General features: G+C 35.6%; 1 protein-coding gene across 9 annotated transcripts in view; it reads right to left on the reverse strand.

Annotated features, from left to right (window-relative positions):
• The window catches only part of LOC149801763 (focadhesin-like), a 596,289-nt gene that overhangs the window by 204,885 nt on the left and 377,865 nt on the right, over positions 1-13,539 (reverse strand). For all 9 annotated transcript variants that reach the window (XM_089956096.1, XM_089956095.1, XM_089956091.1 and 6 more), the window contains one exon: positions 12,751-12,957. In XM_089956096.1, coding sequence (XP_089812222.1) covers positions 12,751-12,957 — 207 coding nt within the window. The remainder of the gene's footprint in view (positions 1-12,750; positions 12,958-13,539) is intronic.

Below are 13,539 nucleotides of genomic sequence, written 5' to 3' on the forward strand. Positions count from 1 at the left end.
GGTCATAAGCTCTCATCAACATTATTGGGTGGTCTGTGATTAACTGAGAGCACAAAAGAAAGATCCAAACTACCATTCTACCACAAGATATGTAAGTTGAGATTGTGCCTGAAAGTGCAGTGTGATCTTACTATCATGTGACAAATCATCAATATTTAATAAAAATAAAAATGGTACAGTCATTTTTGCATAGCTTCATTCAAATTTTGTGAGAAATGAATCTGAATTTGGAAGTAATAATTCCAAATGGTGGGTGTGACACTGAGAGTCATGTTTGGGGTAGGATGTGTGTGCGTTATGTTAAATCTCTCTCAACTCTACTGTGTACATCTTTTTGTGCTGAAGCAACTGATATAGTGGGTATTTAAAAAAAAGTAAATTACAGTTTCTGTAAACTGTACAGTTGTTCAAGTAGTTTTTTTTTTTAAATTAAAAAGCAGCTACAAAGGCCTACAAATGTAAATAATGCACAATTTTAGAGGTTTCTTAAACACATTTTCTGCATTATTTGTCATATGACTAACACTGGCACTTTATCTTGCATTATTTTCATATTTTCTTAAATTAGTTCATATCTGGTGTTATATAAAAGTGGCATATGTTTTCTGCAGGCTGTGCAACATCTGAATAAATCTCATTTTAATTTTAAGGACACAATCACAGGTCTAAATATGTGCAGAAAATGCAATAACTTATAATATATACCAATTGCTCCACCATGCATATCTTTATGTTCTAGTAAATCCAGTCAAATCCAGTATCATTTACAGGCTAAATAAATTTTCTGTAGATTGCACAACAGTTTAAATTTAAACAAAGGGCAATATCTATGTCCAAACATGAACATATAATTCTATCTCTGACATAACTGAAACGGCTTGGCTTTTGCTAATACCAACTGATCTATTTTATGCCATTCTTCATCTGCTAATAAAACACGTCATATCTGACATTATAAATAGATAAATAGATCTTCTGTAGACCACCCAATTTTTATAAAGCTAATTATAATTTTAATGGTCATAGAAATGGTCTAAACATGAACATAAAATCATTGAAATAGCATGAACCAGTTTCCTGTTGCAATTGTTATATCTTATGCCTTTCATGTTCTATAAAATCAAGTCATCTCCATTGTCATTTGGAAAGCCAAATAATGTTTTAATAGACTGTACAACCTATGTTAAGGCTCATTTCTAATTGATGGCAGTATTTATGATCCTAATAGAAAAATAAATGGTGTCTTTGAAATGACCAAATCTCCTTTATGACAAGACTGACATGGCTATCAATTTTTAAAAGAAGAATGAATTTTATACGCAGAACTCTTTAAAAAGCAAATTTAAAATTAAAAGGCAGTATCCAGGGACAAACTTGACCATGAGCACGAGTCCTTAATAGTGTTGATGCTTTACTGGCTGGAAAGAATTTCCAGGAATTCTTCCTTTTAACTGTGGATTGCTAAAACCATCTTTGATATTCTTTAGCAACAACAAGGTTTTCGAATTAGCTACTGTGCTGGACATACTGAATGTCAACCTGGCACCATTTGATTAAGGACCAAGTCTTCTTCTTATGGAAACTCCATGTTCATATGACTTTCTATTTTAGAGGATATGGCAACGATAACATGATTTTAAAGATTGATGTCTTGGTGGCATATTTGATATCAGAAAGGTACCATTTCTACCGAGTACCAACTAGACATTATAAGAAGTATTTTGGTGAAAGCACAATTTCAATATGACCAGTCGTCCTGCAGAAGTAGTGATATCAAGATTTTCAACATGGCCATTGTGGCAGCCATATTAGAAATCAGCTCAGCACCTTTTTCTTTCATTGAAAAACTCATGCTGATATGACCATTCATTTTGGAGAAATAGTGCTAACAAGGTTTAAAAGATGGACACTTGCGTAGGCATCCTGAATGTCTGAATGACACCATAAGGACCAACTAGACATCATAAAAAATCCCATGTTTATATGACAATCCAATCAGAAGGAGTAGTGTTAACAATATTTTCAAGATAGCCACTGCTAGCTGTGTCCACATTGGTTGTCATATCAACACCACATTCATTTTTGACCAACTATAAGAAGTCTTCAGGTAAAAACCCCGTGGCAATATTACTTATAATTCTGGAAAAGTATTGATTACAAGAGTTTCAACATGGCCACTGTGGTGGCCATATTGGATATCAGATCTGTGCATTTTCATTTACGCCCGCTAGACATGGTAAGAAGTCTTTTGGTAAAACCCCCATATTGATATGACCATCTGTTCAGGAGTAATGATAACAAAATTTTGAAGATGGCTGCTCCAGCAGCCATACTGGCCATCAGATGAGCAAAATTTTCAGTTAAGAACAATTAGACATCATAAAAAGTCTTCTGATGAAAATCCTATATCTAAAGGACCTTCCATTCAGGAGAAGTAGTGATGACAAAAGTTTCATAATGGTCACTGTGGTGGTCATAGTGGATATCAGATTAGCAACATTTTCAGTTGGAACCAACTAATCATCATATTAAGTCTTTTGGTACAAACCCCATGTCAATATAATTTTATCATTCAGGAGGAGTAGTGATAAAAAAATTTTCAAGATGGCTCTTGTGGTGGCCATATTACACATTTGTTTCAACACCATTTTTATTTAGGACCACCTGTGATTCACTTGATTCTATTCTGTTTATTCAGCCAAGAAACTGATGTTGTGCTATACTGCAATATTCAAAGTAAACCCACTGAGTGAAGTCCACACCCGTTGTCGCTGTCATCCCAACATTTGTTGGACAGCAGACTTCACTGGGTTCCTTCAGTTTCTGCTGAAGGAACTTACACAAGTCTTATCCATAAAATTCTGTCAGAGAGTTTCATAGCTCAGTTTTGATCTCTCTACAACCCTGTGGTGCCGTTCAGTAACTGCTAAATCACTCAAAGATGGAATAAACCAAAGAATTCATCAGTAGCAGCAGTTTATGATTGCAATTAAAAGCTCTGTTTTTTGTTGTGTATAACCTGGACATTATATCCATCCCTACCGTTGCAAATTTTATAATGATTCTGATTTATACATACCTTTATCACTGATTCATCTGAGTCTAATTGTAGTTATTTAAGAGCAGTTTGTGCGAACTGCTAAATTTCTCTAGTATTATTTATTAGAAGTCATTGCTGAATGGCAAAATCTTGCATGAAGATTCAAAAGAGTCAATTCAAACCTTTCTAAACCCAATTTTAATTTTAGTAATGTCATGGGTGCTGCTTAACTTTTTTTTAAAAATCACAGGTTTATTTACTTTCATATAAAACAATATCCAACTTCTTTTTTTCTCTCAGTAGATCAGCAGTAAGAACACCAAAGAATTTCTGAATCATCTCGCACCCTCTCTACCTCTTAATAATTTAATGCTGTTATCAGCTGTCAGGATACAATTATCATTATCATCCAAATTATCCAAGATTTTATCTGTTTTGTACCGTGTTAAAATGTGCTAATGATGTCTGAGTTTCCCACCAATGTATAAATCAATGACTAACTGACACTTTGAAGAATAACTGCACCCAACCTGTTTTATTTGTGCTGATGCTGTTGTTTAAATGTATTTATGATTTTGTAACCTAAAAAACTCCATGTTTATTCAATTAATCTAAGTGAAAACAAACATGTAGCAAGTGTGGCATCGGAGGCAAACTCGTATTCACCAGAGGGTTACAGTGCTGGTGTATATGGACACTTACCTTAACACTAACCTGGCTGACACCCTCACCTGCATACAAAAAAGGCAACTATGCACTATAACAAAGATGGTGGCCTAGTTGCACAAATTTCTGTGCTATAGATAGAGAGAATCGGTGATATCATGTGTTTTTGGAGATGGCTGCTTTGACTACCATTTTTTTGTGGAGGTCATATTAGCAATATTTTCATTTAGGACCAGTTACATACTCTTACCATGTTTTAGTAAAAGCCCTGAGTCAACAAAGACCACCAAGGTAGTTATTTTGGAGGAATAGATTGGCATCACTTAATTGAGGACAAACTAAATATTGCAAGAAATATTATAATCCTTTTGTAGTAGCAGCCAAAAGATTTCAAACTGGCTGCCACAGTGGCCATGTTTAGAGGTAATGTTGTCACCAACTCATCATTGTTATTAGGACCAACTAATATTTGGTAGCATGAAGCAATGAACTGATAACTCCATTGCAATAAAACTACAGTGTGACCCTGCAATAGCAAGCTATGTCAATACACAAATTCGGATATAACATGATCATGACATGGCTCCAAAATTTTCATATGCATGTATTTTTCTTGCATGTGAAAAAATATTTTTTCCTTCTTAAAAGCATGAAAAATAATGCAAAAATTTACTATCATTTTGGGGAAGAGATTGTGTATGAATTCTAATATAAGACAAATACATCTTGGCTCCTGAAATTTGGAATACATGTTGTAAATTGTGATTTTTTTTCTTTAAGGGCAACAAAATAAACAATCTGGCAACTTTTTTTGTTTGATAACATTGTTGACTGTGTAAATTTGTATATACACTCTTGCATTTGGAGTGGAGAAAGGAAGCCACAACATGGCTATAAAATGCAATGGAATCTATTGTAATATAAACAAATCCTTTGTTCACATTGACAAACCATCTTAACAGTGCATTGCTATATCATAATCCGCTTATGCTGACGTCTGGCCTGAGTACTGTATGCTGTGATCCACTCAGATAGTCATACTCAGGGGCAGATTAAGGCTCACTGGTGCCCTAAGCACTGACAAATCTTGGTGCCCCCCTCCTTTCCACGTACACCTGGGAAGATAACCCTAGGGTGCACCATGATCAAGAAACAGAACATTATGATCAATTTGCACTAGTCTTATCAATTTTTTTTTACAAATCTTCATTCGTTTTTTTTTCTTTTCACCCTTTTCTCAACTTTGTGGTGCTCCCTTTGGCCCTGGTGCCCTAAGCATGTGCTTAGTCTGCTTAATGGTTAATACGCCCCTGGTCCTACTACAGGACTAGCTACAATCGATCAGCCTTTGAAAGCAGGAATAGGATTACAATTGACACAACGATGGCTAATTGTTTTAAAAAAATGTTCCCAGGAAAAAAAAACAGTTTTGTTGAAACTTCAAAGAAAACTGATTATCTATGAAGCACTGATCATTCTGTATAAATACTAAGCACAAAAAAAATGTCAGTCTCAATCAATGTTCAACAAGTATGTGATGTTGCTGCCAGAATAACAAATGGGCATTTGTTTGGTCTTACAAAGTTGTTCTACAGTGGAAATGTCAATAACACATATACCCTTCATCAAAGCAAGCCCACCACAATCTTCAATAAAAAAAATAAAACAGCTTTCATCAAAGGAAGTAGGCACCAAACTTAAATAAATGCAAAGCAATCTGACAGACTGTAGCATTTTCCAAAATGACCAGAAAAGTTTCCAACAGGAAAAATGTTTATGCTTATAATTGTTATATATGGTGGCACAAAATGTAAATTAAAGTTACAATCTTTTGAAACCATGGATATCTGGCCATCAAGTTACTTTTTAATTTATTCACATTTCCTTGTCCCTATTTATAGCCTCAAATACTGGGTAGCAAGATTATAACTCTCCAACTGACCAAAATCAAGGCAAGTTTAAGTACATGTAACATGTAAACAACTACAGCCATGTTCTATTGGCAACAATATTGTAGTGCATTGTTTAGTGACAAGTGTTTGCTGACAATGGGATATAGATGAAGTGAGGACTACCATTTTTTAATGTTATTTTTGTTTTCTAACAGGATGCAGCAAATACATGCATTTTATAACATGTGAATTCATGGATTTTTCATTTACATCTACAGTAATTAACACATTATGGACCATACTATATAAACGTAAGTTGACAATATGCAAGTGTATTTCAGACTAGTTTTGTCTTCATTTAATCAAAAGCATATATTTCTTTACCCATTTTTATTCCATTCTCCATACCATCTCTTTTTGGTACATGCATCCTTTTCTTAAACTAACTGACTTGATTGGTTATAACATGGTTTGGTCTATAACATGGTCAGCTTCTATGGACTCCAACCATCATGTTATAGTGTGGTCACACTGTATCTGTTGAGAAGAAGACAAGATAACAAGCAAGTAAAGATGGCTCCCATACCAGCCACTATTTGTTGAGGTCAGAGTGGCCCCAGTTTGCTTTGGACAAACTGCATATCATAAAAAATTGTTTCACTGGAAACATATCAATATAATCATCCATTCAGGAGGAGTAGCAAATGCATGAATTTTATGATGGTGACCATGTGGTGATTATTCTATGACCATCATTTGTATTTAGGTCCAACAATGGTAAATAATCATAGAAACTCAGTGAAAATACTCAATACCATCTTCCATTGACAAGAAGTAGCAATAATATGATTTTCAAAATGGTTGCCATAGAAGCCATGATGGAGGTCAGATCAGCTTGATTTGGTGTTTTCTATCACAGCAATACACGAAGGTTATGTCTGGCAAAGATACTTGGAGGAATGTGCCATGCCCAGGGACATGGCTTAATTGTGGAATTCAAACTCACCCTTCTGATTATGATTTCAGCTTGTCAACCAGTAAGCCACCCGATGACTCCTGGTTAGACTGGCACATTTTCTCCTGGTCCGATCATTCTGATAAGAACCATTTTCATTTAGGATCAAACAAATATGCGAAGTCATTTCATGAAAACTACATCTTGTTCTGATGTAGTAGTGAAAACCCTAAGTCCCTATTTGCTTTATATTCAGGAAGAGGGGTGATAATATGACTTTCAAAATGTCTACCATGGCATCCATATTCAAGGTCAGATTGATAGAGTTTTCATTTAGGACCAAACAGAACATTGCTAGAAATCCTTTAGTGAAAACTGATGCCACTATAACAAATAATAGTACTGTAGTAATAGTTTGATGAGATCCTAGTACCATTTTCATCTGAACCACCTATATCTAAAAAGCCTTTTAGTGAAAACCCATGTCAATACCACCATCTGTTCAGGAGGACAAGGTAAAATTAAGATTTTCAACATAACCACCAAGATGTTGAATGTTACTATTTAGGACCAGCTACCAGATAATAAGTCTTCTAGTGAAAACCCTATCTTAGTACAACCATTCATTCAAGAAGAAAGGCGACAAACAAATTTGTCAAGACTGCCACCAATGTGGACATGTTGGATGTAATATTAGTACCATTTTCATCAGGGACCATCCAGGTACATCCATAAGAAGTCTATTAGTGAAAACCCAGTGTCAATATGATGGACATCCATGAAGAAGGAGCCTCCACAGAATGCAGTGTTGGATGTCATATGAACACCATTTACATTTAAGACCATCTACATAAAATACGAAGTCTTTTACTGAAAACCAAATAGTTAAGACCATCTTGTCAGAAGAAATGGTGATAACAAGACTTTCATGATGGCCTTCATAGTGACCATTTTGGGTGTCTGAGGACACCATGGCCAACAAGACCACAGGATGATCCTGTGCCAAGTTTCATGACTTTTGTCTTAGTAATTTAAGACCAGTATTGATTGGAAATACTGCTAATGGCCAATAGGCAGACAAACTTTGGTCTTCAGTCAGTAAAGCTAACAAGATGCCCAAGGGGTCTATTATTGCTTACCTGTCTTACATAACTTAACATCTGACCATTTCACTTAGCAATACTGTAAGGATCCATTCTGTGTAAACTATCTCCAACATTATATATCATACCTGTTTTATGGTATTGTGATAAAAATTCTTCGTAAAGATGAAACCATAATTAATATGAACAGCTTCTTGCCCATAATCAAAGTCTTCCAAAATGTTGACAAAAAAACCAACAGATAAAAAATATGACTTTAACTGTGGTAAGAAGGATGGTCGATCAGATGCAAGATCACCTTGTTAATATGCTTTGATCTAGTTCATTGCTAAAGCACTCCAAGATCCTGATGATGAAAGAAAGTATTCCAGAACTGATCAAAATCAAGTAACAAAGTCAGCCAATAAGATGCAAGATTACATCAATGAGGTGACCAATCTGGCAGCCTTGTGGCTAGAGCATCTGCCTTGGATGCGGGAGGTTGTGGGTTCAAACCCTGGCTGAGTCATACCAAACACATGTAAAAATGGTACTAACAGCTGCCTTGCTAGGTGCTCAGCATTATGAGGTTAGTGTTAGGACTGGTCGGATTGGTTGTCAGGATAATGTGACTGGGTGGGACATCATGCTACATGTCTGTGGCATGATACCACAGTGCTAGACATCACTATAAACTGCCACACTGCAGACTTCATAGTGATATGACTGCTAAATTGTTAAAGCTACATTAAAAATCCAAATCAAACACACACACACACACATCAATGAGTGAATTTCACTCATTATCAGAATATTCCAAGGTCCTGATGATATAAGCCAGTATTACAAGTTTGATCAAAAATCTTACCAGAAATATGAGTTGGAATAAGCTCAGTCACATGCAAGTGTATATGATTGATATGCATGGATCATATAAGCTTACATTCCAAGTTTGATCAAAATAGGGTCAGACATATCTCTAGATTAGTAACATGCTCAACCACAAGATCACCTATTTTGTATGCATGGAATTCATTCATTATCAAACTCATCTGATATGTGAATGATAAAAGCATTAATTCCAAGTTTGATCAAAATAGGAACAGAAATATGGCCTGCAGATATTGCTCATTCTTGAACTCATCCAAGATTTTGATGATATAAATAAACTTGACTGAAACTGGATCAGAAATAGCAACTGTAGACAGATGGTCCCATGACACATTAAGAAGGATGCATGACTGATGCTGATCATGCCAATACTTTAAGCTCCATTGGTTTTGTGGCCAGGCAGGAAAAAAAACCCTCTTAAACATTTACAACTTCTATGACTCCCCATCACAAACTGCAACACATTCAACATACTTACCAACTAAAGGTCCACTCTTCGTTCTGCACCCTCCTCTCATCTATCATCATAGTCAGTGATCGTGACCCAATTTCAGGTATATTATGTCTAAAGAGTTTTCATGCTTTGGGTCTACTGATGAAGGTATGTCATAAAATATTTAAAATGTTTACTGTCATTTAAATGTTAATGCAATTCTACTGGCCTAGATCTGAAATTTCCATAAAACAACACAAAAATCTAGATTTTTCTTTCAAATTTTAAAAGTTACTGAATATTTATACTGGCCCAAAAAAAATTTTTGCCAGGGGCTGGTGCACAATGGATTTTTCACCTGTGTCCTTTCTACTTCCACTCTGTCAATTTGTTTCTTTGTCTACAACTATTTGTCAGACTTTCATGGAATAATAATATTTTTATATACAAGTAATTAGACACTTTAACCATATAATGTATATACCAGTTATTAGACACCTTTCTCGAGACAAAACTATACTAAACTTCCCACCGACCACAATAGAGGCTGACCACCTGATCCTCAGGGAAGAAGTCAAAGTCAGACAGGGTTGCCTCCTCTCAACCACTCAACATCTACATGGAAAGGATCATGTCCGATGCCTTGGAAGACCAAGAAGGCAGTGTCATTGTTGGAGGCAGAACAATCACCAACCTGTGCTCACTGATGGCACTGATGGCAGGTGATGAACAAGAAATGGAAACCTTAGTGAACCATCTCAACAAAACTACTCTGGTGGCCTAGTGGTTAGAGGGTCTGCCTCAGATGAGGGAATGTCATGGGTTTGATCCCCAGCGGAGTCATACCAAAGACTTACAAAAATGGTACTAACAGCTGCCTCGCTTGGCGCTCAGCATTAAGAGGTTAGTGTTAGGACTGGTCGGCCTGGTGTCAGGATAATGTGACTGGGTGGGACATCATGCTACATGTCTGTGGCATGATGCCTCAGTGCTAGACATCACTATAAACTGCCACACTGAAGACATTGTAGCAATATGACTGAAAAATTGTTAAAGCTACATTAAAAATCCCAATCACACACATGCATCATGAATGTATGGGATGGAGATAAGTGCTGAAAGGACCAAGCTAATGACAAGCAACCCAAGTGGCTTCCAAAAGGAAATCAGAGTGAATGGACAGAAGCTGGGCACAGGGACAAGCTTCAAGTATCTGGGTATTATTGCCTCTGATGAAGGTACCAAACCTGGGGTTCTTTTAAGGATTGCGTAGACAACAACTGCACTTACTCGGCTGATGTCTATCTGGAAGGACAGCAACATCATGCTTAGGTCAAAGATCAAACTTGTGCACTCACTCGTCATGTCCTTATTCCTGTATACATGTGAGACATGGACCCTGACAGCAGAACTAGAGAGAAGAGTCCATGCCTAAAAGATGAGATGTTATCAATGAATTCTGAACATATCATACTTAGACCACATTTCAAATGAGAAGGTGCACATTAGAATCCAAAGTGCAATTGGATCAAATGAAGATCTGCTCACAACTGTAAAGAAATGCAAACTAAGATGGTATGATCACACCTCATGCTCATCTGGCTTGTCAAAGACAATCATACATGGCACAGAGAGAGTAAAGAGAAAATGAGTTTGACAGAATAAGAGATGGGAAGATAACATCAAAAGAGGACAGGCATGGACTTCACAAAGTCCCAAAGAGCAGTCGAGTACAGGAAAAAATGGAGAGTGATTGTTACAAAGTCATCAGTGGTGCCCCTTCGACCAGCCAGGTTACAGGAGAAATGAAATTAATGAAATGAAATTAGACACCTGAACTTTATCATTTATATACAAGTAATCAGACACCTTAACTGTATCATTTACATGCCAATAATTATACACCATAGCTGTATTATTTACATACAAGTAATTATATACCATAGCTGTATTATTTACATACAAGTAATTACACACCATAGCTGTATTATTTATATACAAATAATTATACACCATAGCTTATTATTTACATACAAATAATTACACACCATAGCTGTGTTATTTACATACAAATAATTATACACCATAGCTGTATTATTTACATACAAGTAATTAGACACCTTAACCTTATCATTTGAGAAATACATGATTAATCAGATCACATATCAAATCAAATCCCATGCTCTCTTTTATGTATATTAATTTTATATTGTGTGAAAGACCTTTGTCTGTGATTGAGTGTAGAGTTTTGGCCTACCTGACTTTTGACATATTTTAAAAGCTATTTACTGAACATCTGAGTTCATGGCCGGACCTTGTTTACCAGTTTGGTATTTTCTGGAGGCAAACTTATCAAACATTTTGATGAAATTTTCCATTGGTTTATCAGAAAATTATATTGCCACATAGGTCAAGTGGTGATGCATATAAAGTGTTTGGGGTAAACAATTATTCATTCCCATATCATATCAGTCTTTGGGAGTGTATAATCAGAGTTTTTAGTTGTGTTCATATATAGCTTGAGATGAATCATGTATTTAAATTATTCTTGAAATTACATAATGATCATAAACTTTTTGGACTAAAATACCAATTTGGGATTATTGTGAATTCATTCAAAGACATTCTGGATTATATCATTGTGAAACATCAAGACTGTTAGCACATCAACTTATTCGAAACTATTTGTACATCAGCACATTCAATAATGGAATCCCTTTGGAATATTCTATACTTTTGGACTTGTGATAGAACATTTAGAATTATTTGGGATTTAATTCACAATACTGTAAGTTCCTTTAAAATTTTCACTTTGTATTCCAGGGAAAGAAATTTGTTTGTTGAATTTTACAAAACTTGTTGGTTCTGCCACTTTCTGTTACAAACTTTAAGGCCAAAGAGTTGTAACACTCTCTCAGACACATAAATTGTACAATTACCAAATGCACTGCATAAAATACTATATACAAAATTACAAAATCCCAAAACAAAATCCATACTTTCTTGATCACATCCATTACAATATATCAAATGCACTGCATAAAATAAAATATACAGGATTTAAGATATGACTGGAAAAAAACATGTTCTCTCAGACACATAATTTACAATTATGAAATGCGTCATATAAAATACAATACACAAGAAAACTAAACCACTGTTTTCTCAAACAAATAAATCACAATTACCAAATGTATAGTATAAACATGTAAATATATTAAAATTTATCATGTTTTCCCACTGTGAGACAAACAATAACTAACAATTTTATTACTTTAAATTTTTTTAACTGGATAGATGCCTAAAATGAAGTGACTCAAACATAACAATCACATAAGTTTCCTCATGTGTTGAATCTGTTGTCAGGACATAAAACATTTACACAACTTCCTTCATGTGTTGGCATCACTGACAGGACTTAAAACTGGACATGTACTTAGGTGATTTGCTCAACAGTTAGTATCAAGGATTTATATACCACTTGAACTCTGATAAGGATGCAAAAGAGGTGGGTGGGTGGATTTTGAGATGAAAATAAGGTGGAAACTACTGATTTTAACGCTGACATATCAAAATCTACATATATAATACAGTAAAACCTTGAGAGACCACTCTATGAGAGACCACCTTCTCCAAGTACAGATTTATTGATTATATAGTTTTATGACCTGTCATGAGAGACCACCTGCCATGAGAGGCCTTTATGCTTTGGCAGAAGTGGTGGTCTTTCAAGACAGGTTTTGCTGTATAAATATTTCAACTAGAATGGCATTTTCCTAGAAAAGCTATACCTGTGGAGTCAATGTTCCAAGCTGAAGAATGAGCCTGGTTAATGACATAAAACTGCTGTTGCTATGGATACATCTGAGGCAAAGTTGGAAACTGTAGGTAACCAGTCTGCCACATGTTTTATCCAGAAGCTTTGGGCAGGCAATAAGCTTCAAAAGAAGTTCAGACATCCACTGGACTGCTTCTCCTAATCCATTTATGCTAGTAATCTGAAATGAAAAATGAGAGAAAAATCAGGATACTAGGACTTTGTCATAAATATTGTGAATGTGAATATTGTGGCCATTTCACTTTTTCAGCAAAAACTTTGTCCTAAAATATTTATAACTTAAAACAGACATTATAAAGATTTCATCTACTTTATGAACATGTAAATCACTAGCACTTAACTAATAGCACAGACTCACCCCTGCCCTCACATGTATACAAAATGTTCCATTTGTTTTTTTTGTGTGCTGATGACTAGTTTAGAATAAAACTGCTTGTCAAGTCCTGCATGGATTGGAGTCTCAGATTCGGCCAGTGTGGGTATCTCAGAAAGCTTGCCAGTAGCTTCTCGAGGGTCGGTGGTTCTTTCCGGGGATTTCCCGGGTTCTTCCTCCACCATTAATACTGGCCGCCATGTATAGCCTATCGTGTGCTGAAAAATGGTGTTAAACCCTACAACAACAACTTGTCAAGTCACCACCAACCCCTCTAATAGTACTTATGTGTAACTTTGTCATTCATATGTCTACATCTCACCACCTTTCTTCAGCTGGCTTTAAAGGGCCTTTTATTTGGAATGGTCA

The sequence above is a fragment of the Sinohyriopsis cumingii genome, chromosome 4, assembly GCF_028554795.1.
Source record: "Sinohyriopsis cumingii isolate HCF-2022 chromosome 4, ASM2855479v2, whole genome shotgun sequence".
Classification (NCBI taxonomy): Eukaryota; Metazoa; Mollusca; class Bivalvia; order Unionida; family Unionidae; genus Sinohyriopsis; species Sinohyriopsis cumingii.